This window comes from Salarias fasciatus, chromosome 9 (genome assembly GCF_902148845.1).
Source record: "Salarias fasciatus chromosome 9, fSalaFa1.1, whole genome shotgun sequence".
NCBI lineage: Eukaryota > Metazoa > Chordata > Actinopteri > Blenniiformes > Blenniidae > Salarias > Salarias fasciatus.
Window position 1 is genome coordinate 19,845,510 of NC_043753.1, and position 23,603 is coordinate 19,869,112.

General features: G+C 44.8%; 1 protein-coding gene across 1 annotated transcript in view; it reads left to right on the forward strand.

The window, feature by feature from the left end:
• The window catches only part of LOC115394647 (F-box/LRR-repeat protein 7), a 25,613-nt gene extending 2,010 nt beyond the window's left edge, over positions 1 to 23,603 (forward strand). The window contains exons 2-4 of the mRNA XM_030100005.1: positions 3,785 to 3,874; positions 20,308 to 20,925; positions 22,691 to 23,603. Of these exons, the coding sequence (XP_029955865.1) occupies positions 3,785 to 3,874; positions 20,308 to 20,925; positions 22,691 to 23,427 (1,445 nt within the window). The 3' untranslated portion in view covers positions 23,428 to 23,603. The remainder of the gene's footprint in view (positions 1 to 3,784; positions 3,875 to 20,307; positions 20,926 to 22,690) is intronic.

Below are 23,603 nucleotides of genomic sequence, written 5' to 3' on the forward strand. Positions count from 1 at the left end.
AATCAGAGGTCCAATCCTCCGCATTAGTCATTCAGAAAGAGCTGCAGTCCAGTTCTAACAAACACAATATTTCTGCCTCTGGAGCAGAAATGTTTGTATAAATAACATTCCAGCGAGCTCTCTTCCTAAGTCAATATCGGCCGAGGAAAAGTTTGAAGCCCATGATGTTAAAAATAACATTTGGACCGGCTCCACCCTGGAATTCTGCCTGTTAAGGTGCGTGAACAGTCTGTTGCAGCTCCAGGTTCTGACCCTCCACACTCAGCTTCTCATAAACACGTGTATTCCAACTGGATGGTGTCTTTGGTTGGATGACTCAGTTCAGTCAGTGAAGCTCTCGGAATGTTTAGGAGAAACTTCTCAAGCAGCCTGAGAATGTTGACGAGTATTCTCACACACAGTGGAGTGCTGCAACCTCTTTGACCTCTGAATTTAAAATTCAGTTTTCGGCCTCATGGATGGTTTGTTAAGCAGGCGCCACCTTCATCGCTCTCGATGAGACACTTTTCTGAGGGTTTTCGGTGCGCGATGCTGAAGGTGAGCCTCAGGCGGAGATGAGGAGCAGGTTATAGAGGTCTGGTAAACTCTCTGTTTTTCTGTAACAGGCTCCATATATATATATATATTAAAGACATCGCTTAAGTCAATCTATCGGACTTCCCAGAGTTCCTCTGGAGCCATGAACAGCAGCAGTAAGGACTTTGACTTGGTCAGCACGGTTACTTTCGGTCAGTTTCCCAGAAATGCACCAGGGTACCTTCTGTATGTGACCGCAGCGCAGCCAAACAGACTCGTTTCAACACGAGGTCAGTGGGTAACTGGTTGTTTTCACTGGCGGGGAACAACCACAATCAGAACACATAGAGTGCAGCTTGATGTGAATCCCTCCAGCTGAGTGGGGCAGCTACATCAGTCAAGTTTGATATCAACATTTTCTCAATCTGGAACTTAACAGTGAAACTTGGAGTGAAGTGTTTACAGCTGTGACAAATGTCAAAAACAAAGGTTTTCAAAGTGTGGGGTGAGTCCCCCTCCCTGTTAGTAAATGAAACACAATGCTGTCAACCTCCAGGGAACCAATGCATCTCGAACGTGACATGGATGTCAAAGATGCTGAACAGGATCAATAGATCCAGTAATCTACCTTTTTCTATCAGCAGGAAACAGAAATATCACACCAATTCAGTGGCATTTACATGCCTTTGCAGCACATAAGGCCAGAAGAGAGGATGTTCTGATTTCTTTTTTGATTTTGTTTTCATTTAGATAGATAAAGGTAGATGGAACACTGTGGCGCAGCATCAGGACCAGTTCACGAAGATTTTCTCATCATTACTTATGATTGAAGGGAAAAGAAGGCAATAACAGTGTTTTAGAATGTAGGTAAAGCTGTAAGGACATTATTTTACATGCATTTTATTATTTAATTTACATCCAAAAAGCCACAGAACTTATCCTCATAGTCAGGCATCTTTTTTTTTTTCAACCAGGTCAATTCAGATTAACAGTCAGTGATGAACACCAATAACATTTTACATATTTTCCATTTGATCCAAACACATCAATCTTTATTATTTTTAAACTCAGTCCTCAACAAGCTTCACTCTCCACCACTGCCTCTAAAGGTGCAGTATGTTGGATTTCTTTTGTGTGCTGGTTGGTGTTAGTGAGTCACCATCATGTCCCGTCTGTCCTCGGCCTGACTCTTGAAGTTACTTCAGTTTTTTTTTTTTTGTAAGTTAGCAGTTATTTACAAGCCATTGTTATGTTTACTGCACCATCTGCAAATGTGGACATCCACTTCCTCCCTCTGACAGACAGACTCAACATTCATGGCTCGTGGCTCAAACAGGTACGATCAGGCCTGACAGGCCGGGGACGGATGCTTCGTTAGCTTGTTACATTCAGTGGCGATCAATACAGCTAAAGACAGATGTATTCGACGTGACATCGCAGATGTTGTGCTTGAAAAATACACAGTGTATCTTGAAGAGAAATATTTTCTTGCTTCATTAGGGTTGGGTTTGGTTAGGTTCAGGTTGCCAGTCTCTGTTGACAAGACAGTGGCTTCCAGTGAAAACTGCAAAATTGCAAAAAAAGAAAAAAGTGAACAAGTTGAGAGAAAACATTACATGAAAGAAGGAGAGCAGACTCGTCTTCAGAGTCTGTCTTTGATGAAAGAATCAGTTGCATGAGAATATCTATACTTCAGCCGCCTTCTCACATGTGGAGCGGAGGATCTGGAGACGTTGGAGCGGTGTAACACTGACTCAGTGGAGTGTGCCTTTAACAGAAAAAAGAGACTTTAATCTCCATACTGTTGCATGTGTTGTTGATTAAAGCTTTGCCTGGTCTTGAAGTTATCTTCGCTTCATAACATCCATGTTCAGCCTCTTATTTACACGTGCAGAATCCGTCAGTCGCCCATCTGTGTTTTAGTGTGACTCTGCGATTAATTACACACTGGTCGCCGCTACGCAGCAACAATCCATCAGCACATTATGTAAGAAGAAAACAGTCAGCAGGAGCTTCTCCCCATACTTGTTTTTCCACAAAAGAACCAAAAGCGAACGGCCTCGCACACATCCGCATGTGTCACGCAAACAGCCCGGCACGGTCCCCTCCGCCTGTAACCTGAGAACGCCTCAAATGTATCTGCTCGTGTTGAGCCGGCCTCAAGCTTCATGCTCTGCTCGGATATTCAGAAGTGGCTTTCAAGCGAACATCTGTAAGCTCTTCTTGCGTTTCTGAGTCATTTGTGAGGAGGCCGAGCAGATGTGGCGGCTCACTGAGGTCAGATTGTCATCCGCGCTGCAGAGGCAAGCGTCGGCTCTGCATTATTCCATATGCATCCATTCATTTGGCTGAATATGGAAACAGCTTTTTTGGGGGGGTTTCATACTTGCTGCTTATTTCAGGAACTGTCCTGTCTGTTTAGGTGGCTGCTGTTGATGCGACTGTGGGCGGGATTGTTTGGGAATACCTCCTCGGCCTGTCGTGCTGGGTGAAAGGCGCAGAGTCGCTCTCAGGAAAGCCACAAAGCTGCATTTATGATCTGACAGAGGAACTGGATGCCATAAACAACTTGTCCACAGGCAGCTTTGCAGTCCAACCTGTCACACCCTGAGAAAGAGAGACACAAACCCAAAAGACGACATCTTTGAACTGCAGCGCTCGTATGTGGAGAATCAAATCCCTCATCCAGTAATCCAAGTTCTCGCTCATAAAGGGAGGCACAGTGAATTGATGTAAACCTAATAAAGTGACTGTGATGTGGCAGCTGTGAGGTTGAACAGACTGCAAGAGGAATTCTCGCTGATTTGTAACCATTCATTAAACGCCCGTGTCTTCCACAGGAGGGTTTCCTCATTTGTCCTCCGTGGAAGTCAAGGCTGAAAGGGGATTTCAGGAGACTTTCTTCTCCTTCCAAATATCAAAAAGGGGACACTAACTCAAGCAATCCGGCAGACTTTGTGCATGCGCCAAGGCTGCCCATTCATCCAAAGCTGGGGAACATAAAAGTCAAGGAGGCAGAGAGTGATGGGCTTTACATTTCCTTACACTTCATACTTCCTCAGCGTATTAGATACATCACCGGCCTGGATCCACCTAATCTCTCACAGCCAATCTTCAGGGATTATATTTAAGAAAAAAATGCTTTTCTTAAGGGTAAAGATTGATTTCCAAAGGTTGTTGGGTGAAAAACGACATTGAATTAATGTAACATGAGTCAGACTGTGGGTTTGTCATCGCAGCCTCCTGCTCTCCTGTCTCTTCCCTGCAGGTAAAGGGAGCTCAAGCATCTCCTCTGACATAAGTTCAAGCACAGATCACACACCAACTAAAGCTCCCAAGAATGTGGCTACCACCGAAGGTAAGGCATCTGGTGCTCATTAACCAAACTCCCCTCCCTCCTCTTTTTTTTTTTCTTCCTCTCTTCCACCAACCACACTCTCTCCTCCTCGTCCACTTTTTTTTTTTTTTTGTTGTTGTTGTTTTTTCTAGCTGCCTATTTTTGGAGAGAAACCTGTGTGTTCCTAGATTAACCTTAAATTGAAAACAAACTCTCAGCTCCCATCTCAATCCAGAAACCAAAGGCATTTCTGGAGCTTTGTCTAAAAGAAGGAGGAGAAAGAAAAGAAAAGAAACGAGAAAAAAAAAAAGCACTTCTGGCGTCTCATTGTGGAAGAATGCTTATCTAAACTGTGGTCGTATCAGCCTCAAAGCATCGCCGGGGAGCGAGGGAGGTGCGTGTGTGCAGGAGGGACGGCTGAGAAGGATTTTGTTGGAGACGGAGAAGGTGAAGGGAGTGAAACTGAGGGATCGAGAGTTTCAGACGTCGCCGTTACTCCTCTGGCTGCCTCTCACCTCCTCAGGCAGGCAGCCGTCCAGCCCCCAGAGTTATTGTAGGGAACGCTTTGTGAAGAGTGTGTGTGTGTTACGAATGTAAACTGTGTGCTCTCAGTAATGGCTCAGAAAGACTTTGCAGCCTGCAGATCCCTTCTGAAGCTTCTTGTTATCGGAGTGATTTAATCACATGCAGTGCATAGTTTCAATAGCAACAAAAAAAAAAAACACATAGGATGTTTTATTCATGGGGTTCAAAGTGCGGTTATTTTAGGTGCTATAAGCTCACTGACGTGCAGAGAAAGCACGGCTTCTTCGCTTCGCTTTTTAGAGCTTGATTAGAGAAAATGTTTGGAAATTGGTGAAAAATTAAATCCAGATGGTTTCCACCAGACATTTCTTGAATGAATTTATTTAGTTTCAGCAAACAAATAACTTTTTTTTTCTTTTTTTTTTTTTTTTTTTTGCAAGATCTGGACGACAGCCTGCAAGAAAATCCTGCAAGGTTTTCTCTATATTTCACTTAGTTATCAGGGAACCCATCAAGAAGCCTTTATACACAGAGCAATTTTCATATCAGTGAATGTGCACAGAGCCAAACACAGAAGAACAGAGACAGTTTAACAATATGAAGACATTTAGTGACGCAAATCGACCTCAGTCGGTCTTTGGACTGTAGAAGGAATCTGCTTTAGCCCAAAGAACAAACTCAAGAACATGCAAACTCCAAACCTGGATGCCAGCTGGCAGTAGAACACCATTCACACTTTGCAAAACTGTTTCATTTCTTAACATTAAGCTGAAATAGTCAATAATCTGCAACACAAATCACCGGAAAGCATCAGCTGGTGTCATGTGCTCTACCTGGTAACAGTCCCTGTGTGCACTGTGCTGCTGTAAAGACTTTGACTGATCAGAATACCTGCTAAATACTTTATAATAAGTCAGCAACACAGCTATTAGGAGCCTTCCTGTCAGCGAGGCCTGTGTTATATTGGATTCATGTCATTCCTAAATAAAGAGTATCACTTTCTTCATAGGATTTTCCAGTGAAGTGTAAAGATAAATGCACAAACACTACATTTTCACTCCTCCACCAACTCCAAAGGGAAGCTTTTATCTGCACAGAGCTTCTTTTACAGCTATTAATAGGATTATAAAAGAGAACACAGAAAATTCACAGATTGATCTTAGAAAGGCTCCATTATGTGCGAGTGCAATGATACTACAGCCTTAAACCAATGTACTTTTTCAAAAAAAAAAAAAAAAAAAAAGGATTTCTTCTGCCTTTTATTATGCATGTTTTCATAAACTTCCCCTCATTGCTGGACTTTTATGCTAATGCTGTTTCCTCAGCAGTAAAGCCTTGGGTTCAGCGGCGCCTCCTGTTGTTGCATCGTGTCGTCTCCTCCTCCTCCTGATGCAGTTTGACCTCCGCCGATCAAATCAGGAGCAGGACGCACTTTTATTGGAAGATTGCAGTTAATGATCTCTTTAGTATTTTTTAAACTTCACAAGGTCATCCCGGATCACACTGCTGCTAATTTGCAGCTTTACAGGTTTTAAAAATGTGTCGGACGCCCACCGGGCAGGAAGTGTTGAGTCAGACAATGAAAATGAAGTCACAGATTTGTAATTTTGGTCGAAAACCTTGACCAATAAAAATTCCTCATAAAATGCATTGCGCCCGGAGTTTGTTGCTACGCTGCAGTTTCTCAGCACTGACCGTTTTGCACGCTCATGCATACACAAAGTCACATTATTTCTCTCATGCATTGTCATCGCCAATCTCAAATTTGCTCTGGCAGGGCGAATGTAGTATTCTTGTGGTTTGGCGCTTCCCGCAAGAAAACACATGCCAGTTACGGCCTGTGTTTACAGCCGTCACTCAGCCGGAGGTTTCAAGGTGTTTCTGGAAGACGAAAGAGAAGGAGCAGAGCGGAGAGGGACCGAGCGACGTCCTCGCTGGGGATCAGATGTTCTCTGGGTTTCGTGCCGCTTGCAACATGTATTTCAATTAGCTTGCCTTGGTGAGGTTAATTCTTTCATTAGCCTCGCTAAACATAGAGCGAGATGTTTATGTGACTGTGCAGATTACTGGTATCACTCCAGCCTTGGCTGGAACTGCTGACTCACGAGGATCATGTCCACCGGCCGGTTTTTTGGAAGTGAACCCAGACTATTTCGGGCAAATTGATAATCGTCCTCAATGCATCTTGTTGGATCGCAACCTGTGCAGATAGGAATCTACAGAGTGCAGGCCATGACCAGTAGCTTCCAGACCATAATTCCTCCCGTGTTATGACTGAAATTGTATTCTTTTTTTTTTTTTTTTCTTTCTCCATACTAAGTGGGAGTAATTACATGGTCTGGAACCGCCACGGCCACAGTTAAATCCCCCCTCCTTAGGAAGACACACGCATGCATGCACAGGCACAAATACACATGTGGAGCGGTGTTCACACACATACACACACACACACACACACACACACACACACACACACACACACACACACACACACACACAGTGGCAGATCACACAGCCCCTGTCCACCGAATCCTGTGGTCCACTAAACTAATCAGGAAGCAGTCTGGCCCGTTTCCCACTGCTCGCTGGGAGTGTTCATAATAAAGCCTGCAGTGTGTGAATGCAGGAGTCAGTGTCACTGCCGCTCACATGCATTTACAGTAGTTGGACCATTGTTTCGTATTTCAGCCGCTGTAGGAATATTTCCCTGATGGAATGTGTTGCAATATTGAATCACTCGTAAGATGCGGACAGTGTGCTTATGTAGAAAGAATAACAAAAAGAGCAGAATCACTGCGTATCGCAGAAACTCAAAAATAACAGTGTAAAAGAGGATGAATTAGAGTTGTAAACAATTCATTGAAGTTTTTGGCTTTAGCACAGAAGGGGATGTACATTGACGTCTCTCTTCTCCAGTGTTAGACACCACAGTCTGATTACTATTTACTTTAATTAAAAAGTAATTAAATTACTTTTGGTAGAGTTTTTCTGATTTATTGATGCTATGATTTGCTTGTTTGGGTTCAACTTGCTATATTTTGACCTCTGTCGTTCCTAATTCCACTTGTCTAGTGCTGCCTCACATAAATCACAAACATTACACAAATAACTTCATGTTTTCTATTTCTCAAATAAAAACAGATCCCGCTCAAGTTCTTATCAATTTGCAGGGTTGCAAGGATCAGTTAACTATTTATCAGTTATTGAAGCGTCTTTTTTTGCTGAACATCGTTTTGTGTTCAGAGGTTGTCTGTTGTTGCACAAGGGCACATGAGTCACTTTATTCACACATGGACTTGCCTCGGTGTTGATTAGGTGCTAAACACATCTCACCACATGTTACACTGTGAATAATTATGTTTGTGACAAATTGAAGAACGTTAAGGACATCTTCAGACACTCTCGGGTCAGATTTACTCTCATGAGGTGATCTCTCAGAGATTTAACAAGACAATCTCTCCAGCTTTGACCTCAAAAAATGATTTTTACTCCACCATTAGAGAGACTCCTCTGTCTCTGAAAGTACTGATTCTCCAAAGACACATATTTTTTCTTTAGCTTCCAAAGTAAACCTCATCGTGGACACTTCATCCAAATGTCCAATATGTTTCCTCTTAACCTTTAATCCTTCTAGAAACCATTTTCATTCTTACTTTCCCTGTAAAAAGATGCCAAACTATGGATGTCTTCGTCCATTTCCATATTGCTTATCAGTCACTGAGCGCTACTGCCCATGTGTAACTCACCACAGAGATAAGGCAGAAGAAAACATGCCCCAATTGTTGACAAATAGTATCCTCACTGAAGACTTTTGTTGGCAACGTTGAGTAACCGCCAACCGCTAAACATTTCGGCTACATCAGCTAACATCTAGCATGAGCTGGGGCAATCCACGAGGGGCAAATGTATCGTTCGGAGACCACACGTCTGTCAAATGAATAATCTGTCAAATAAATAAGCATTCAGGAGGAAGCTAATTCAGAGCCCTTGTCTGTTTTCACATCAGTTTTGATTTGACATCTGGTTCTTCTCATGCTAGCTGGTGCAACTCAGGCTTCTCCGGACTGTGCTTTTCATATTTTTACACAGAAAACAGCAATCTGTTCTTAATTTTCAGTGGCCATAATCAAGTTTGGATTTCATCTTCGTACATTTGTAAAGTGATGAATGTGTTATGTTTTTCTTGTGGAAGAGACAGTCTGTCATAAAAGCCACGATGTGTAGGATCCAAACCAGAGACCCTGAAAATGAATGCCTGGGAGCTCAGCCTGTTTCTGCCGGGGCTGTTTCAGTTTTATCAAAAAAAAAAAAAAAAAAAAAAAGCCATTACAGGAATTTCAAAGACGTTATATTCACCTCAAAATTCAATAATCCTGAATTATTAGTCTAATATACAGATGGAAAGTAGGCCGTCATTTCATTCCAGGCTTCATCATATATGGCCACAAAATCAACATAGGAAGTCACACTGCTTAAGAACAAGCCGGGCCTGGCAGTCATCTGGCACGTCTTTACAATGCGCCCCTGTTTTCAGTTATTATTTACACAAGTTTGTGGTGGCCTGACCCACTTGAGCTGGTTATTAGCTGCAGGCTGAAAGGCACAGTCCTGGACAGTAAATCCTTCCTGTGGGATGAAATTGAGTATCTCCCAGCAGGGGTTGGACTGTGACCCCGTCTGGGCCTCAAGGGTTTGCTTTGGTATTGCCGAACTCGGGGTACTTGAGGAATGTGGCTCAGTTGTAGCAGAGGCTAAACCGACACAGGACTGTTTTGATCGGCGGTACCCAACCTTTAATTGCTGATGCGGCAGATTCACAGGGGCGTTCGTGAGTTTTAGTGTTGCCACTGGTGTTTAATGGCTCCAGGAAGGTGGCTCTGATTCAGCAGACTGGTGGGAACAGTGGACGTAGCGACTTCCTTTCTGTCTGCCGTGATAACAGTGATGAGGAAAAGCTAATCGGACCTCCGCCACTGGAGCACAGGGCTGCGCGCTTATCAAAACTATGGAGTAATTTGGACAATTTGTATTTCCAAATATCCATTAGCCTCCATGGTTACGTTCATAGCAGCCCTGATAACAGCTCGTTGTGTAGGTCTAGTTATTTTGAGGTGGTTCACATGTACTATATCTTCGCCTTCTCTTCCCTCATGTGGTTGGACGGCTTCAAATGGTTTTTAATACCATCAACCTTATGATACTTCGCCGTCAGAATCTTTTCTGAGCACCAACGAGTTGAAAATTTCATTTAAATGTCAGAGAACTGAGGTTCCAAGAAAATGTCTCGTCCAGAGTGTACCCCTCCTTCGCCCTCGGTCACCTGGGATCGGCTCCAGCAACCCTAAGTTCACAGAAACCGTATGGATGACTTAGACTCTAATCAACGCATTTGGCTTTGGGCTTCGTTGCTTCACTGGCCGGAGTGTTAAAACCCAGAAGTAAATCAATGGTTGTGGTCAGCCACAAAAATTAGGTCAAAGGCAGCAAACTGATGTGGACAAAAGCCTGTTGCTTCCCAGAACTCAGGGTTTCTGCAGCCTGTAGCGTACACGCTTTCACAGATCACTCTGCTAATGCTATTTTACCAGCAATGAGGTTGTTACGTATCGCGACAGGCTTCATTGCCATCTCCTGTTGAGTTCTGGGTCTCAGTGTTGCATTATGGCCTCTACTTGCTGGTACTGTCTTCTTCAGAGTGTTTACTTTTTCAAGGCCCCTCCGTGGGCCAGATTTAAACCTTGTCAGCTGGTTTTGGGCTGCAAGCCGCATGTTATAATAATCCGGCATCTTACATTATGGTATTATGCAAACTAAGTCATGCAACGACATGTTCTTATGTTTACAGGGTGACCCGGTGTGATTGAGACTTTGGATTAAGTGGCATTTGGAATATATTTGTTGACCGGTTCAATGATTCATACACACAACTCTGCTTCTTGTTTATTCTTGTAATCAGTTGATTTCATGCAACAGTCAGAGCTTTGCCAACTGTTGGGCTTTCTACAAAAATTATCCCTCAATAAACAGAGAGTTAAACGGGTTTGCAGTCTGTTCTGCATGTCATATCTTTCTGTCATTGGGTCTCCGTCAAACATAACCAGCGAGAAGGTTAAATGTTCCAGTATGATAACACACACGGCAGTACACACTTCTAATATTCCCACAATGCTGCTTTGAAAGCAGTTTAAGGGTCGGATTTGCAGTCTAAACAGCTTCTCTCCAAAAAAAGTCCTGTCTCCAATATGTTAATATACTTTTACCCTCCCAGGGGCAACAAATCCCTCACACTTCATCTGTAAACTAACCTGACACGCCAATGACCCATTCACTTGTGTTTATGCAGCCAGATATATAGTGTTTCACTGTTGACTTTTGCGGTGCCAAATATGAACGATCGAGCAGAGAAGTGTTTGTGTGCGTCACTGCTGCAAAGACGTTTTTACTACAGAGAGAGCGTGGAGGTTGTTATCTCCCCTTTGAGTCGTAATCGTAACTTTTCTCGTGAAAAGTTAATGCCGCCGAATACCGATCTCCTGCTCCACGGCAGTGTTTCGATGTTCTCAAACAGATCAAACAAGCTTGTTTCAACGGGGGAGCGACTGCTTTCACAAGCCTACAGCAGTTGTAATTAGAAATATCAGTGGTTTTCTCCAACCGGCTCTGGAAATGGTCGACGCGAAGACAGAACGGTGGAAAAGAATGCCAATGCGACTTTCCACTGATTTTCTCCATCAGCTGTCCTCGCTCCTCCCCCTTCCTTTCTGGGCTGCACAGGCCAGGAAATCTGAGCGAGAAAAGCTCCCAACAAGGCGGGGAAAGAAAAAAACAAGTGAAAGGAATATATGCCGGAGAAGAAGCAGCAGAAGGAAGAGGAAGAGAGGAGGGAAAGGCAGCTCAAATGAGCAGAGCTTTCCGTCTCATAACTCTCCTCTGATTCCTGCTCGACCTTCTCCGTCTTCGTTCAGAGGGAGGAAGCGTCGGCCCTGTTATTTTTCAAAAAAAAAAAAAAAAAATTCAATGCTTTCGCCGTTTTCGCCGGCAGGGTCACGTTTTTCCAGGTCTCCTCCAGGAGCACGTTTGACAGGAGCTGGGAAAGATGCCACCTGGCCAAACGAAAGGCTCGCTTCCTGTAAGGTTTTTGGCTGCGGAGGGATGTTTTTCCTCTGATCCACCTGGGTCTTTAACGCTTTTATGTGGCAGTGTGACCACAGTTGTGGAGCAGCTGAGCTGACACAATGCACTTCCCCTCCCCTCCGTTTGCTCTGCGGTTTGTTGCATTACGTAAGCAGAGAAGTGTCAGTGGTTCAAAAATGAGAGAGAGAGAGAGAGAGAAAAAAAAAACTTTTCTCTTCAGACAGCTTCATCCAACAAGTCTTGCATGAATTAGCTGTTTTATGTAACCTCATGAAAAGAAAATGTATCATAAAAAAGTAGCATTTTTTTTTTTTTTCAAAATTGAGCAAAATAACAGCCCATTTGTGTGTTTTGCATTATTCTGTTCATGCTTTCACCTCTATGAACAACATCATAAAATATTCACCCAGATCATCGCCACAGTCATTTGTGGTAAACGCCAAGTCTATCGAATGCTCGGTATTTAAGAGGCCCGATCATGCCAGACATTAAACACTTCACCATGCCTGTAAAAAGCATACATACTATCGACAGCAGCTCTTAGGTATAGAGAATAAACCTGACACAATGCTTGTTTGAAATATGCACTGAAAAGCTAAATTACACCCCCAAAAAATAAAAAAGTAAAATAAAATGATGACTTTTCCTCTTTGAAAATTATTGTTAAAAGTCTGTCATTTTCTCATTTCCATCAGATGGTAAAACATTATACTGAGTGAAGCATTTTTTAAGCAAAAAAAAAAAAAAAACCCTGGCATAGGTAGATGCCTTAATTCAATTTTTACTTCAAATAAAAGTAGAGAAATCACAGAGCTTTAGTCAAATCATAAAAGTAATATGTATTCCGGACCATCTGTTTTTGTTCTCGGAGCTGAAGTCTTCGACAGTTTTTTTTTTTTTTCTGGAGGATGGGGGAATATGCCGCTGCTCTGAATCTGCTCTGTCGTCGGTCTTATCTGCTTCACCTTCAGCCACGTCACTGTTAGTTCTCCCCGTTTCAGACGTCACATTCGTCAGATGCCTTCATTCTGCCGTCAGGGCCTCCTCTCTTGCATGTTCTGCCAAATTATGTCCTTCATATTTACGTCTCATCAAGTTTCACTACGTTTACGATATTTGGAGTAAAAGTGCAAAAAAAATCTAAGAAGGAAAAAAACAAAAACCATCAAGCAGCTGGAGCACAGTTGTTGGTGTGTGTCGTTATCCAATCCCAGGGATTGATCTCCATCCACACCTGTCTATGTGTTGAAGTGTCCTTGAGCAAGGCACGCGGGGGCACCAGTTTCCTCCAAATGGTGTGGGGGCGACGTGCACGGCAGCTGTCTCCACTGGTGGACGTGAGTGGCGGTGTAAAGCCGGGCGGTGCGTCTGATGGTGATACGCCATACACTGGTTTTTTTTTTTTTTTTTTTTTACTGGTTTTTGTGCGCTATTTCTTCACTTCTAACATTCCTAGACAAAACAACCTCTTTCTGAAGTTAAATTGAACCCCCTCCTTTTTTTTTTTTTACTTCAAGATTTTATAACCGCAAACGTTCCAGCACTTCCCTTGTTCTGTTGCTTTAACCACATGAGATCATTTCATTTGCTCCTCATCATAGCCGAATGAAAGCGTCGGAGCCAGCGTTCGATTTTCCACCCGGGCCTGCCGTGCGCTCCTCCTCTGCGTGGCCACGTTTTTCCTAGCGAGCCGTTTAACGCCACTGTCACTGGGCGCTGCAGGCCTGCTCACGCGGCGCTGCCAGAAAGGATAAAGTGTGCAGAAAAGAGGGGATTCGAGCACACTCTCCAAACTCAGTCACCCCATCCTTGACACCCTGATTTAACAATCTGTAAAAAAAAAAAAAAAAAGAAGTGACTTCACCAAGAGTTTCATTTATTCGCCGAGGGTCAGATCAGGTTCTGAGGACGCCAGATGACTCGTTCGGTCCAAACTGTCATTTGCTCTGTGGAAAATCTGCGCTGTGATCACTAAACAAACACAAAACCTCATTTTTGAAGGAGTGAATCTGCCTTTATATTGGGTTTTTGGGGATATCTGCTGTCCTCCTCAGCTGTGGATTTATAAAGTGAGGAGAGCAGGCTAAGCAGAGGTCTGAGCCACTTTAATAGGTGGAAAACTCCCTTGAGGAAATTAGTCGCATTGTGAGGGGAAGACGTGTTATAGTTCCTGGCGTGTGGATCGCGACTCTGTTGCAGGTCGGCTTTCCAAAACGAATCTGGAGGCCTGAGTGAGTGTGTGAGAATAGCTGCAGTCCAGGAGTGGAGGAGTTATGGGGGTTGTGCGGAAAGAAGGAGCACATTTCCTGCCCGAGCGCGCACTCTGTGGAGGAACCGGCCGGCTCTATTGTCTTTCGGCTCGCGCAGTGACGTAAGACCTTCCTGTAGTGAAGGCTTTGCTGATAGCTCCGCCGCTACACTGTACAGTAATATCAACTTCCATGTATTCAATAAAACCTGAGACAGACCCAGATGTTTTCTATCCCGGGCAGTTCAGCCGCTCCGTCGGATGTTTCTCTTCAACAAAATGGAGCACGGAACCATTTAGCACTGATAAATCAATTGTGTATTTGGTTTTGTTTCCTTGAGATGATTGTTGTTGTTGTTTTTTTTTCTTTTTTTTTAAGAGGCGATACCTCTGTCTTTACACTTTAACCCGCTGTGGCTGGGTCAAAAAAAGTGCATCTGTGATTTCATCAGGCTCGGGGAGACGTCCAGCCCGGCTTGCAGGGCAGGAGCGCGTCTCAGAGTTAATGGCATTGAGGTAATGGATTGGTCTGTTCTGCCAGATGCAGCGTTAATAATCCTGCGAGCCCCAGACCGCGTCTTAGCACAGCTCCACGGCGCTGCGAGATCCTGGGAGGAATCCCTATAGCTTCGGTTTACGAGCAGACTGCGTCAAAGTCTGGATTGACCCTGCCTGTGCACTTGTCTCTGTCTCTGGTAAAGTCTGCAGGCCTCTTTGCCAATTTATCTTCCCTCTCTGTTTTCCTCTTGCCCCTGCTTTCTTCCCGGATGCCCTCAGATGAGTCTGTTTTCGGTGTGGTTCTCATTACGGCGACATCGCTTCGAACGACCAGCTGCAAACGCCTTCATCACACAAGCATCTCGTCTCTTCAGTGATCACTCCGATTGATTTACATCAAATCTCTGGTATCAAAGCGCGATCCAGATGTGTTTCAGGAGTAAAGCTAAGATCATGTTAATGGGATCCTGCTGCAGCGCTGCTGTGGATCAGCACAGATTCGGGTATTAGTGGCAGAATGATTTCAGCCCAGCAGTATGCCTTGCTGTGGCTACGGTGTGCATTCAGAATGCATGACTTTCCTTTTTCATTTCACCACCGCTCGGTTGTTCTTTGTCCAACATAAAGACCAGATGTTCCACTGTTCTCCTCTGATTTCCAAATCCAAGCTGAATCTTCCACCAGCTGCACTTGCAGCGCCTTCAGGAGAGCTTTACCAGCTGCGTGGTATTTGTTCTGTTAATGATAGGTTCTGCGTGATACACACGTATAAAACACGACACCACTGTTTTACTCGTAAAGATTTTTGCAGCAGCAACTGGAGGATGCAGGTTTATTCACTCATGCTTTAGTGTGGACTTGGAGGTGAATGCTCTGGACAGTGTGTTCTCAAGGTTTACCCACTTTTTCTATTTTTTTTTCCCTTCTTCTATCAGTTTTGTCAGATGGATTATTTAACCGGAAAGTCAAAAATCAATATATTGATGTGTTTTTATTTCCTCCTTCATTTTTAATCCACTTTAGCTGATTTATTTAAGCAAAACGTTTATTTTTTTGGACAGTGAGAAGATTAAAATAACAGCTGCAATGTGTTGAACGTTCAGGGGCAGTAAGTTAACCCTGATTGTGATTGCTTTCTTAAATTCTTGTTCCTACATGGACAATAAACTTTCAATTTTTTTTTCTGACAAGTTAAAGACTGGAGAGTGTGTGCCAGAATAGGCGTAACACTGATAAGGACTTGGACTGGATTGAAGTTGTATTTGGAGAGGGATATTTCATCGGTGCGTTTAGCTCAGGGGACATTAAGGCTGTTTTGAAATTGCTTCGTCTTCATTAAATTAGTGCTCATAACTTTAATGTCCTAATTCCACAGCTGCTTTTCTCTCCTCTCCTCTTCCCGGCGTCTGCACGGCCGGCTTCGACACAGTGCAATTCACTCAACGTACAGATGGGACCGAGTGTCCGGTTGCTTGTTCTTGACAGTCCACGCTAACATCTGTCATCTGAGATTGTGGGAAAAAAAAGTGGATTGGAAAGGCACTGCAGCAACTGACCCGTCAGATGGATAACCGATTGAAAAAAACTTCAATGTGCTTTTAAAAGTCCTGAAGGAGCTTTTTATTTCCTACACAAAATGCAGCAGTGTGTGAAAAGGAGTGGGGGGGAAAAAAAGCTTTATGAGATGATTTCCATCAATGGCTGGAAATGTCAACCTCTTTTTTTTTTTTTTTTTAATCTGGAAGGTATTTCAAGGATACTGATTAGTGCAAAAGACCTATTTGTCAGAGACTTCCTGAATAGTTTTTTCAAATCACATGGTTCTGCCTCCGACTCTCAAAGCCCCTCCGGGCTAGCATGTGGAAATTTTTTTCCCTCGTAACAACAAGAAAACACAGACACGCAACTCTTTACTCTTTAACCGTCAGTTCAGGTGTTTGAGATCCAAAAAACAGCAAAGCTGTCTTTATCTAACATTTCCCATCATGTGATCAAAGCGGAGGGAGTGGATATAATCCAGTGAGCAGTTTCAGTTTTTCCACTTTCCTCTCATCAGTAGCACTCGCAATTACACAATTTAAAAGTCGGTTTCATGCTTGTGGCAGCTGAATTGCATGCATTTCATTTAAAAAAAAAGAAAAGCGGTTCAGCTTAGAAACAACTGTAAAGCGGGGCCTCTTTCATCCTTTAAACCTAATGAGCCAAAAAGTGGTGAAAAATCTAATCTAGACTTGGCCTGTGTGTGGGTTTGTTGTTGATTTCTTCTTTCAGATTGCTGTGGCTTTTGTGGGATTCTTGTCATGTTGGGAGAAAAAACACCCAGCACATCATAAACACCCGGGATTAACTCAGGAATCTCGCAATATGTTCAATGAACTTTGCCTCGTCATGTTTGGACAAGTGTGTGAAATTCAAAATAGATGGAGTGTTTATAATGACATCAAACCATTAAATCCCTTGCATTAAGCTGAAAATGAGTTATTATTGGAGGAATCTATGGTCCGTGGAAAGCTAAGGAATAATAGTACACGTTTTAATTTGAACTAACTGCAGACCACCCATGAGAATGTGAAGCATTGAGCTAAAAGAATAAATAAACTGCAAAATCCTTTTCAAAACCGAGCGAAATCCACTCATCCTGTTAATGCAGGATTCATATTTTTGACAGACTTCCTCGTGCTCGCGTTTGGATGTGAGTGAGAACTTTAGTGCACACGAGAGGCGGTTTTAAAGTAGCCGTGAATCGGACGACATGCTCCCCGGAGGACGCGTCTGTGGATGCCATCAGAGGCGAGCCGGGGAGGCTGACTGATGCTCGGGATCTGGAATACACATCTGCGGGACGTTTATAAGGACGGTGTCGTTGCCTGTTGGCCGTCTGTCCCGACACACAAATCCACATGACAGGCAGGATGCCGCCCGTTTGTCATGTCGACGCTGACATACCGCCGAAGCAGCAGCTGTCTGTTGGTCCGAACCGCATCCATTAACCGCGATGGTCCAGACGACATGAGCAGATCGAAAAATGACTGTTGCGCTAAGACCTGACACCTTTGTCAGGTTCTTACAAATAATCCTCATTATGTTTGCTGTCAGAATCAGAGAGGAAAGAGCTAAAGTTTGTTTGAGATTATAAAAAGCCTCAGCGGATGCCTTATAAAAGCTTAAGATAGTGTTCACACTTGTGGTGTGAAGACCACAGTTGAAAGAAAAAAGGAAAAGTTAACATTTAGGTCCAGTTCACTGTGATATTTTTTAACACCAGGCGAGAGCATGCAATCAAATTGCATGGAATTCCCCGGCAGTGCATATTGCTGAGATAAAAGCTTCACAATTCATGTTGGATTACTGAGGTGAGATTTGTATTTCAACCTGAAACAGCCTGAGAAATGAGTAAAGTACTGTACTGAAAACAGCAGTAGGAACTGAGCTGCGCAAATACTCTTCTAGTCCCCATTTAGACGGAAATGTTTCAAGTGAAAACACTTCATTTCTGTGTTTTCCTTTCTGAAAAGTTTTGCGTTTCTTGCAAAATTTTTAAAATAAAGACTTTTTACATGGCAGTGGCAGGAATGTGAACAAGGATGTAGTTTTCCTGAAGGACCACTAGTGGGTGCTGTAGTTTGTTTCTGTAATGAAACCGTGCGTGATCAGAAAACAATGAACGATGGAGAATATGGAGACATTATAGGCAGATGATGAATTGCTATTCAGGGTGACTCTGAACTAAAACTGCTCAAGTCCCACAAGAATATCAGCTCAGAGTCATGACAGTCTCATTGTTATTGTTCATCTACTCATGCATGTGCAGAAGAACTCCTCACTGTGGTCGTAGTTTGCAAGTGCAGTGGCAGCAAACTTGTGTTTTCTTCCATTTTCATGAAGACATTCTCGAAAAGTTCCTCCTTGGAAGCCATTTTCAAAAAGTTTTATTTTCAGTGACTCAGAGCACCATTGTTGTGTAAACATACAGCTCAAGATGTTCTGAATATGGTCCGTTTGAAACTTTGTGCTCCGTGCCCCGTTTTGATTCCAAGTCAGCCTCTTTAAGTCACTTGTTATGTGTCAAACAGAGCAGAGAGAGCGGCGTTCACACCTCCGCTAATGGACCACACTACAGCAGTTACATCAGGACCAGACCGATTGAGACAGATGGGAAGATACAAGACTCAGACTCTGCTAGTTAGTTCAGGTTTAGACCCATTTATGGATGTGATTCTCACTTCAGAGCTCTGAGGTTGTCAGAACTGAAGTAAGAATAGAATCGATAACACACATGGTGGCTGAATCCTCAAACCAGGAACTACAGTTAGAAGTAAATCCTTTGGAGTCGGATGGCAGAAATCATCTTGAAGAAGGTTTTGGCTGCTCGGTGTTGTTTCCCTTCAGCTGATTTTCTTTGTCCAAGATACATACTGTACTTTCCTTTTTGGTACAGTGGCCTACATATCGGAATCCAAAGTGTATCACATTGTGGAAAAGACAGTCGGAAAGTTTCAAGGGTTTGTGAAACTTCTGTGGAGTGTCAGTGGAGGAATCAGTTGTAGCCTGCTCTCAACGAGACAAACAAGAAGATTAATCACCTTCTTCAAACCTGCACAGCTGTAAGTGACGTCCTGCTCGTGACTATTTAGTGATAGCCATCGGTCCAGGAAGAGACGGGACAAGATGGGCTGGAAGAGAGGCGAGAAGAGCCAGATAGCATCGCCGGAGAGCGTCCCGTCCTGATGGGTGGACTCGTGCAACCAGATCCGATGCCCCGGCCGGGGCGGCGACAGATCCCCCCGTCTCACGCTACGCCGAGGCCATCCAGCCGCCGCCTCTCGCAGCTGCCTCTTCAGACGTGATGGCAATCAGCTCACATCTGTCAGGAGGGCCTCAGTGTTTACACAGGGCGAGCTGTGCATTGTCAGGGCCGGCGGCGAGCTCCTCGGCTGCACTTTGAAGCAGCACAGCCCATCTGATGAAGCTGCCCGAGCGCCTGGCAGATAGATGTGACACATTTTTTCCCCAAACATACCAAAACATGATAAGAGGATCCATGGAAACTCCTCCTCAGCGATGATAAAAGCCGGTGCTGCTCCATCTTGATGAACCCTGCACTTCTCGACCCGTTTTCTTTTTTTTTTTTCTTCTTCTTCTTATTTCTCTTTTTCTCAAATGTAAATCTGACAGCGTGTCATTTCCAGGACCAACACAGTGAAGATTAATGGAAGAAAAATATTTCACTGACCTAAAATAGCAACAGTAAAGGGCAGCTTTGGCCTGAGACCTCCAGAATAACACACAGCTCTGTGTTTAAAGTAGTTTTAGATAGAAGTCCCAGTTTTTACACACTAAAAAGTTGGTCTTGTGGTTATCATTACTACGGCCAGGCTTGTATCGTGTCTTCTGTGGCCCCAAAAGAGTTTTATTAAGTCTGAGAAAATACAGTCAGCCACATGATATAATTCAAGGTTTTAGAAAACTAACTGTTACAAACGAGCGAATGAAAAGATTCATAAAGATTTAGTATATTTTGGATGCGATGCTACTGAGCCTCTGTTCCAGACACAAATCTTCATCTGAATCACTTTTTACACATTGGAGGTATTTTAGTACTGCGGGACTGATTATTTTAAAAGGCAAACCTTGTGTGGAATATTTTTTCCAAAACAGTTTAATCCAGGGAATTAAGGTGCGGTAGCTAATGCCTAATTTTAGTGCGAAAAATAATTTTACCAAATGTTGGAAGCTGAGATTGAAGCTCGTGAGTCACGCTGGTGGAAAGTGCGACAAAAGCTTGAAGGAAAGTTGAGTTTTTTTGGTTGGTTTTTGAACCGTCTGGTCCAGATGATGTTAATGCTGTCGTAAAAACGCCAAAATCTGTTCTTGGCTTATGAGTTTTGTGAATTTATATTTTATATGTTGGGAAATGTATCTGTATATGGACCAAATCAGCTTGAAAGACTTCCACTCCATTTAAACCATGAAGCCATATCACTTGTTTTATAATATTTATAATATTACAAACGGAGTATTGATCTCCTGTTGTCCTTCATGTGTTCAGGTTTGGACTCCAGCACTAGAACCCTGAGCACCCCCAGTCCGGGTCTCATCCTCCCGTCCAAGTCCTCCTCCCTCTCCTCCCCGGCTCTCTCCAGCAACGGCCATGAGACCAACTCCTCGTCCTCGTCCTCCGCCCCGGCGGAGACGGTCGCCGTGATCCACCCGCAGCCCAGCGCCCACACCCGCTCCAGGCAGTCCAAGTCCCACCACCACGCCCTCATCGACCTCCTCCCGGACCACAGCCTCCTGCAGATCTTCTCCCACCTCCCCACCAATCAGCTGTGTCGCTGCGCCCGCGTCTGCCGCCGCTGGTACAACCTGGCGTGGGACCCCAGGCTGTGGGCCACCGTGCGGCTGACCGGCGAGCTGCTCCACGCCGACCGCGCCATCAGGGTCCTCACCCACCGGCTGTGCCAGGACACCCCCAACGTCTGCCTGACGCTGGAGACGGTGGTGGCCAACGGCTGCAAGAGGCTCACGGACCGCGGGCTGCACGTGGTGGCGCAGTGCTGCCCCGAACTGCGGCGCCTGGAGGTCGCCGGCTGTTACAACATCTCCAACGACGCTGTGTTTGAGGTGGTGTCCAGATGTCCCAACCTGGAACACCTGAACCTCTCAGGTAGGCAGAAATGCATAAATCATAAATTACCTTAGCTTGGTTAAATGGGCGCAGGGTCACTGAGTTTTATTAAGCGGCCTCACGTCACACATGTGTGGATTCACCTTAAAATAATTCCTACTCTCCGTTCTTTTTCACTCATTTCTGCTCGCGCTGGTAAAATCATTAAGAGGAGCAGGAGAAGCTTTGCCAACCTCGAGCTCCCATATGGGAGAAGAAAGGCTTTCTTTAGCCGAGAGCAGAGCTTACCTCAACACGAGTGAGAGGAGCGGTCTGCTGCTTTCATTAAGGAAGTGACACAAATAACATTGACTTGGACTGGGTTCTGGTGGCGGAGCAGTGCCGGAGCCATTAGCACCAGGAAGCAGGTCCTTTGTTATGAAAACAGGTTTTTTTTTTTTTTTTTTTTTAAACTTTGTGGGTTTTAAGCACATAAATAAAGCAGCGAAAGCTCACTTGCTAAGATCGGATGACCTTGATTTGCTTTCTTTGAAAAACTGATCAAATTTGAGGTTTTGTCAGAGGTTTTTCACATCTTCTTGTCCTCGCTTGTAGGCTGCAGGTTTAACTGTGGCGCCCTCAGGTGGCGAAAAACCGAACTGCAGCACTTCTCTCCTAATACATATAGTATGCACAATCCCTGTATTGAGTCTTCTTCAGGTGTCTCTGTTGGCTCTCATGATGTTATTTTAATGTGACTTATAATATCTGCAATCCTCATTTTGTACAAATACGAGGCTGAATTGCATTGAACTTGCATTCACCTGCTGCATGCACACACTGAAGTCATTTCACGCTGAGTGAAGACAAAAGCTGCTGTTTCATATCGAGAAGTTGGACTGTGGACTTTAGAAACCTCTTGGGGGCTGAAGAAAAGTTAATGCATGCAGGCGTGTGAGTACTTCTGGAAGTCAGACTTGATGGATGTAGATTGCTGGCTGCTGACAGCTTCCCCCAAAGTGAAGTCATGGCAGTTTGATCGCCCCCTGGCGGACAGTTGAAGCATGTGTCACTGGGCCAACCCACGCATGGGAAATGGGAAAAAGTAATTGATCTTTAAGTAAATGTTTCCCAAACATACTTTGTGGACTGTACAGTCTGGAAAAAAACATAAATGGGACTGAATGGATGGTGGTTTCTGTAATCATGTGCAATGAGAACAAATTCTTCACAGAAAATCCCCCTAAAACCCAGATTGAATACATTCTCACTGAGAGGCGGGAGTTTTGAACACCACGATGAAAAGTTCATCACCCATCATGATCAAGAAATTCAGCATTTTAATTCTTCCAAGGCTGCTTTAAAAGTTTAACTTCTCTTTTAAAATCAGCAACTTCTCTTTTACTGACTGGTTTTGAGAACGCAGAAACTTTGAAAATGAGACGGAGCGTTTAAGGAAGCCACTGGTTTTCTGAGCAGATAATAAAATCACCTGCTAAAGCCTGCGGTGAAAAAGCAGTGGAAAGTCCCACTTTAAGTCAAAAAATATCATTGATGATGGTGGAAAATGAAGCCGCTTGGGGAATCACAGCTCAGTGTTTTGGGAAATGTGCCACACTAACTGGACATTGATCTCTCATTAAACCAAGGGAGGAGGCCCGCGTGTGGAAATGAGGCAATTCCAATAATAAAAGTTAACATATTAAAAGAAAAAGGCAGCAGCTATGGGTTGTGTTCTTTGGGAGGAAGAAAATCTAATCATTTCGTGTCTGTGAGAGGTTACAGTTTCTGCCAAATCTGAATATTTCCTGTCTTTCTGTTCCAGGCTGCTCCAAAGTGACCTGCATCAGCCTCACCCAGGAGGCCTCCCTCCAGCTGTCCCCTCTGCACGGCCAGCAGATCTCCATCCACTACCTGGACATGACGGATTGCTTTTCCCTCGAGGACGAGGGCCTGCGAACTATCGCCTCGCACTGCCCGCGCCTGACGCACCTGTACCTGCGCCGCTGCACCAGACTAACGGACGAATCCATGCGCCACCTGGCTCTCCACTGCCCCTCGGTGAGGGAGCTGAGCCTCAGCGACTGCCGCCTCGTCGGGGACTTCGGCCTGCGGGAAGTGGCCCGGCTGGAGGGCTGCCTGCGCTACCTGAGCGTGGCCCACTGCACCCGCATCACGGACGTGGGGATCCGCTACGTGGCCCGCTACTGCCCGAGACTGCGCTACCTGAACGCCAGGGGCTGCGAGGGCCTCACCGACCACGGCCTGGGCCACCTGGCCCGCAGCTGCCCCAAGCTCAAGTCCCTGGACGTGGGGAAGTGCCCCCTGGTGTCCGACAGCGGGCTGGAGCAGCTGGCCATGTACTGCCAGGGCCTGCGGCGGGTCAGCCTGCGGGCCTGCGAGAGCGTGACGGGCAGGGGACTCAAGGCGCTGGCGGCCAACTGCTGCGAGCTGCAGCTCCTCAACGTGCAGGACTGCGAGGTGTCGCCCGAGGCCCTGCGCTTCGTCCGGCGCCACTGCCGGCGCTGCGTCATCGAGCACACGAACCCGGCCTTCTACTGAGGCGGGGAGGGAGCTGGACCGCCCCTCTGACAAGCGGGATGTCTTCATATTCCTGCTAGTGCGTTGGCAGAGCTCAGCGGCTGATGTGTCCGAGCTGGTGGAAAACCGGTGTGCAATACTGGCCAGAATTTGTCTCTTTCCATCCACTCGGTGGCTGTTCATACTGTCCTTTGAAA